The sequence below is a fragment of the Morone saxatilis genome, unplaced genomic scaffold (genome assembly GCF_004916995.1).
Source record: "Morone saxatilis isolate NCDOM2014 unplaced genomic scaffold, NCSU_SB_2.0 Contig21, whole genome shotgun sequence".
Classification (NCBI taxonomy): Eukaryota; Metazoa; Chordata; class Actinopteri; family Moronidae; genus Morone; species Morone saxatilis.
In genome coordinates this window covers 3,279,005-3,283,697 of record NW_023339774.1, presented here as the reverse complement: position 1 = coordinate 3,283,697, position 4,693 = coordinate 3,279,005, and the positions used below count along the sequence as shown (strand labels likewise).

Here is a 4,693-nt window from a genome sequence, read left to right as displayed (position 1 = left end):
TTTCAGGTCCTACCATGAGGGAGTGTCTGTTGGCTGACAGCAGTCCTGTCCCGTATCCGCTGCTCAGTGCGCCCATAGCGCCGTTGTGCGTATGTGCAGCCCCAATGAGGTTGTGCATGTCACCGTGCCCACTGGTCATACCCGTCGACGGTCCCACCGCATGGCTCCGCAGTACGTGGATGGCGTCATCCAAACGCTCCAGACGGTCCTCGATACGACTTTGCTGCAGAACGAAGGGACACAACAGAGAGACATCAAGAACCTGCTGAAGATTTCTTTATTATCTACGTCTGTAAACTGAAGCAGCTCCGACTCTCAATATTCATTCTGAGATCTCTGACATTTACTAAAATCTTATACAGATTATGAGGGATATCACAGGGTCTTTACCTGCATTAAATAACCAGGACACTCAATACTGAGTAGCCTCAAGTTCATGTGAACATGAATATATTTTTCTTATTGTCCATAAAAAAAGTACAAGTATCGTGCATATCAAAGCCTGATACTTTCTTCCTCTGTGCCATAGAGCTCCATCGTTGTCCAAAAACTATTAAAAACACATCAGTGAGCCACACTGTTGCACTGACAGACATCTTTCTTCATTACCATTAACACACACACTGTAGTTTATTTTGACTCAATCCCACTCAGTCCTGCTGCTGGAAGTACTCACTAGAGCACCAGATGTGTATTCATCCGCAGCTGAAAATAGTGCCAGCAAATGCACACATTCCTTCTGTTCAAGAAGCCTTTACTAAAAACTGCAATGGCCAACTGTTGAAGGAAATTACTGAGACTTTTTTAAAATTAAACTTTGTATTCTCTTCAGCAACCAAAGGACTGAGAGCCTTAACATAATGTTGGCATACAGAGCTTTATGTCACTGTCAGGAACGCTGAATCTGGTGTGCACAAATAAAAACGTAAATCCAGCATTGTTTTCACTCAAAGTGACAGTGATCTGGTAACTGGAGGCTGCTGTTATGCAGAAAACTGTTTTGTGTTGAGGAGAAACTAAAAGTAAAACAATTAGTTGAGCTTTGCAGACACACTAAGGCACAATAAGTATGTACTTCAAGGCTCAATTCGCTCAACACCTGGTGCATTTATTTGCCAGATATCTGTCGCTAAGGTTTCTGCCTCCACCCCAATACAATGGAGGTGAATGGAATATATTTTGTGCATTGAAAAATTACATTTAAACAACTCGAAAGCAATCCCCTCCAGAAACGAGGTCCTCTGCTATCTGCAATGTGTAAATAGCAGGAAAATGGAAGATACAGTATGGTTTTGACCCTTTAAAAACAGTATATATTTCAGAAGTGTGTGTGTATACCAGAGAGTGTAGTGGAGCCTCGTAGTTTGGCGACGACGCTCCCTGTCCGCCGTTCCTCGACCACACAGCTGAACTGGCAGCTAGGAGAGAGGAGGCAAGGAGACATGATCAGGAGAGGAGACAGGGAACAAGAGGATTTCAGTGGGAGATTAGCGCTGACCTGTCCAGGGTATTACCCGCCTCTCTCTCAATGCATGCTGGGATAGGCTGCAGCCCCCTGCGACCCTGCACAGGATAAGTATGTGCAGAAAATGGATGGATGTGTGGATTAGAGCCAAAACCTCCTCTCCCTTTATACGTCAAAGAAAGAAACCACTCAGGGCAGCGGCCAAACACCAGACAAAACGTCTTTACACACGAGGAGTCTCTCATCGTATTCACTCGTGGTGCTCGGATGCAATAAACACGGAGGCGAGGAAGAAAAGACAAAAACAAACCAACTCATATCTCATAGCAGAAATGCTAATATCAGTCTTTTGTTATTTGAAAAGGTACAAGTGGTTGATTAGCATGGGCCCTCTGCAGAATAAACAAGCTTTGTGTCTGTGTTCTTTTCTGCTTTTGTGCTTGTCGTTGCTCTGAAGGGTCGTATCTGAATCGACAGGTCTCATTAGCTGGTAGACGGAGGAGAGACAGCGACTTCTGTGAATTTACATTAATGTGAGGCTCTGAGCGATAACAGGCCAGCGTATGGGGGCCTCTCAGCGGCGTTTGGGTTTCAGAGGTGAGAGGTAATTTTTTCGACACATAATGATAGCAACATCTTGTCAAAGGACCAGTGTCAACCAATGGTTGATTTAGTGGCACCTAGTGGTGAAACTGCAGATTGCAACTAATTGAACACCGTTTGCGTCTGTATTTGACAACGTGGGAATGAGAATGGACTGTGAAGTGTGTAGAAGATGCTACAGAAGCCGCGTAAAATCTACAGTTAGTGTTTAGTTTGTCTGTTCTGGGCTAATGTAGAAATATGCTGGTTCAACATGGCGGACTCCATGGACTGTGTCGTGTGAGGATAGAAACAGCTCATTCTAAGGTAACAAAAACACAATGATTTGTATATTAAAGTGATTATACACTAATGAANNTTTCTAACAATAGATCCTCCTCAATGTTACACACTGGACCTTTAAAGTTTCAGTTCATACAGTGGTTCAGTTGGACAAAAAAGTGCCAGCCCATTAGTCATTTTCTATACAGCACTTAAAGGACTAGCTGATTTAAGCACAAACCTATTGACATTTTATAGGTCACAATATGAGGCTACAGTGTAAGTTTTTCTTAACTTACTTTCATACTTTTATTAGTTGTTAGTAGGTATGTTTTTTTTTTTTTCAAGAAAACACCTCCAGAACAGCAGGTTAATATTAAAATTGTAACAGTCAGAACAGTTGTAATATTTTTGAAAAATAGCAAGCAAAAACATCAGCAGTTAGCGATGCTTTCACTCAAACAGGTGAGTAAAGTTTCCTTATTTTGTCTCCTTTCTCATGTCCTGTTTTCTTTCCTCTTGTTTCCTATTCATTCATCTTATTCCTCTTCTTATGCCTTCATCTTATCCCAGTTTTAATATCTTTTCTCCTCATACCTCCTGTTTTCTTTCTCCACATCTTTCTTCTCTTCTTAGCCCTTCAACCATCGATCCTCTCCTCCTGTTCCTCCTAATTTCACCTCCCTTTTATTTCCTCTCCTTTCCTTTATTCCTCTATCTCCTCCTCGTACCTCCTCTCTGCCCTCAACACTGATCTTTCCCTTGTAACTCTGATCTCATCTCATTAGCTCTTTTTTTTTATTGTCTTCGCGTTTTGTCTCACAGTCTTTTCTCTCCCCTCTCCTTTATTCATATTACATGCTCATTTCCATATGCTAATTAATGAATAATCACCTGGGTACATTCATGTGCAAATACAAATATATGTATTAAACGGCAGGGTAAATTATTCCGAGCCCAACACTGTAAAACACCCTCGCAGAATTAGCCTTGGATATCAATTTGCATGTAGTTTGCTCTAATAGGCTTCATTTCTAATTTGTAAAAAGTGGAGTAACTCTGACACAATGATAAACACCAATTACGGTTTAGCAGGCAATATCCCAGGCAGCTATAATGACGAGGAGGAGGCGAAGAAAGAGGGGAGGGAGCTCGTGTTTGCAGAGCCGGTAGGTTTGTGAACGATTTGTCGAAGTGGTGCTCGTAATTAAAGCTATCAGTCACAAGGCGCGGCACAGAAATATCAAACGGTGTGTGTAGCAGCGACAATTAGAGACAAATTTGACACAACTATTATTAGGAAAAGTCATTTTTCACTTTAAGGAGCAGGGTGAGTTTACAACATCAGCCGGGAGGAGGAGTAATTGGTGGAAATAGGAAAAGGAGGGGTGTGGAGTGGAGACACAGCTATTATGAATGTGTTTTTATGGTCTTGTTTTACGCCAAGAGGCTGCATTTAAAAAGCAGAATTCCCTTTAAATTATTCACTAAAATGTATCACTTCAGTTCAATGTGTTGTTTTTAGTTTGTATGAATAATAAATCATTTTTCTATTTATTTCACTCTCTTCTTCTTCCCAGAGCTGTAAGTCATTAAAAAAGGTCAAATCAAGTCTCGAATCCTTTGAAACAAGTCCAAGTCAAATTTTAAGTCATTTGGAAAAAAGTCCAGTCCCAAGTCATTTGAAACTGGTTTATGTCAAGTCTCAAGTAATTTGAAACAAGTCATTTGGAAAAAGGTCAAGCCTCAAGTAATTTGGAGCTGGATCAAGTCTTAAATCATTTGAAACAAGTTCAAGTCTTAAGTCATTTGAGACACGTTCAAGTCAAGTCTCATGTCATTTGAAACTGGTCAAGTCTCAAGTCATTTGAAACTGGATCGAGTCTCAAGTCATTTGAAACAAGTTCAAGTCTTAAGTCATTTGAAACAAATTCAAGTCAAGTCTCATGTCATTTGAAACTGGTCAAGTCTCAAGTCATTCAAAACAAGTTTATGTCTCAAGTCATTTGAAACAAGTTCAAGTCAAGTCTCAAGTCATTTGAAACAATTTCAAGTCAAGTCTCAAGTCATTTGAAACAAGTTCAAGTCAAGTCTTGAGTCATTTGAATCGAGTTCGAGTCTCATCTAATTTGAAACAAGTTCACATCTCAAGTGATTTGAAAAAAGGTAAAGTCAAGTCTCTGCTTTTTCCATCTGCGATGCGATGTTGTGATTAAAAGGTGAGTGTCATGTGCTACCTGTGAGGGAGGGTGGGGAGCCGACTGGGGTGGAGGGATTGGACGAGAAGCTGTTGTTCGTGTGGTCCGGAGAGTAGATCTGAAAAAATAAGAAGATAAAAGTCAGAGAAAACAATGTCTATGGATG

The 4,693-nt window shown here is 40.8% G+C and overlaps 1 protein-coding gene across 1 annotated transcript in view; it reads right to left on the bottom strand.

The window, feature by feature from the left end:
- LOC118332833 (transcription factor 4) overlaps positions 1 to 4,693 on the bottom strand; it is a 36,736-nt gene that overhangs the window by 29,943 nt on the left and 2,100 nt on the right. The window contains exons 2-4 of the mRNA XM_035668261.1: positions 4,567 to 4,684; positions 1,339 to 1,418; positions 14 to 223 (exon numbers count right to left, since the gene is read on the bottom strand). Of these exons, the coding sequence (XP_035524154.1) occupies positions 14 to 223; positions 1,339 to 1,418; positions 4,567 to 4,684 (408 nt within the window). The remainder of the gene's footprint in view (positions 1 to 13; positions 224 to 1,338; positions 1,419 to 4,566; positions 4,685 to 4,693) is intronic.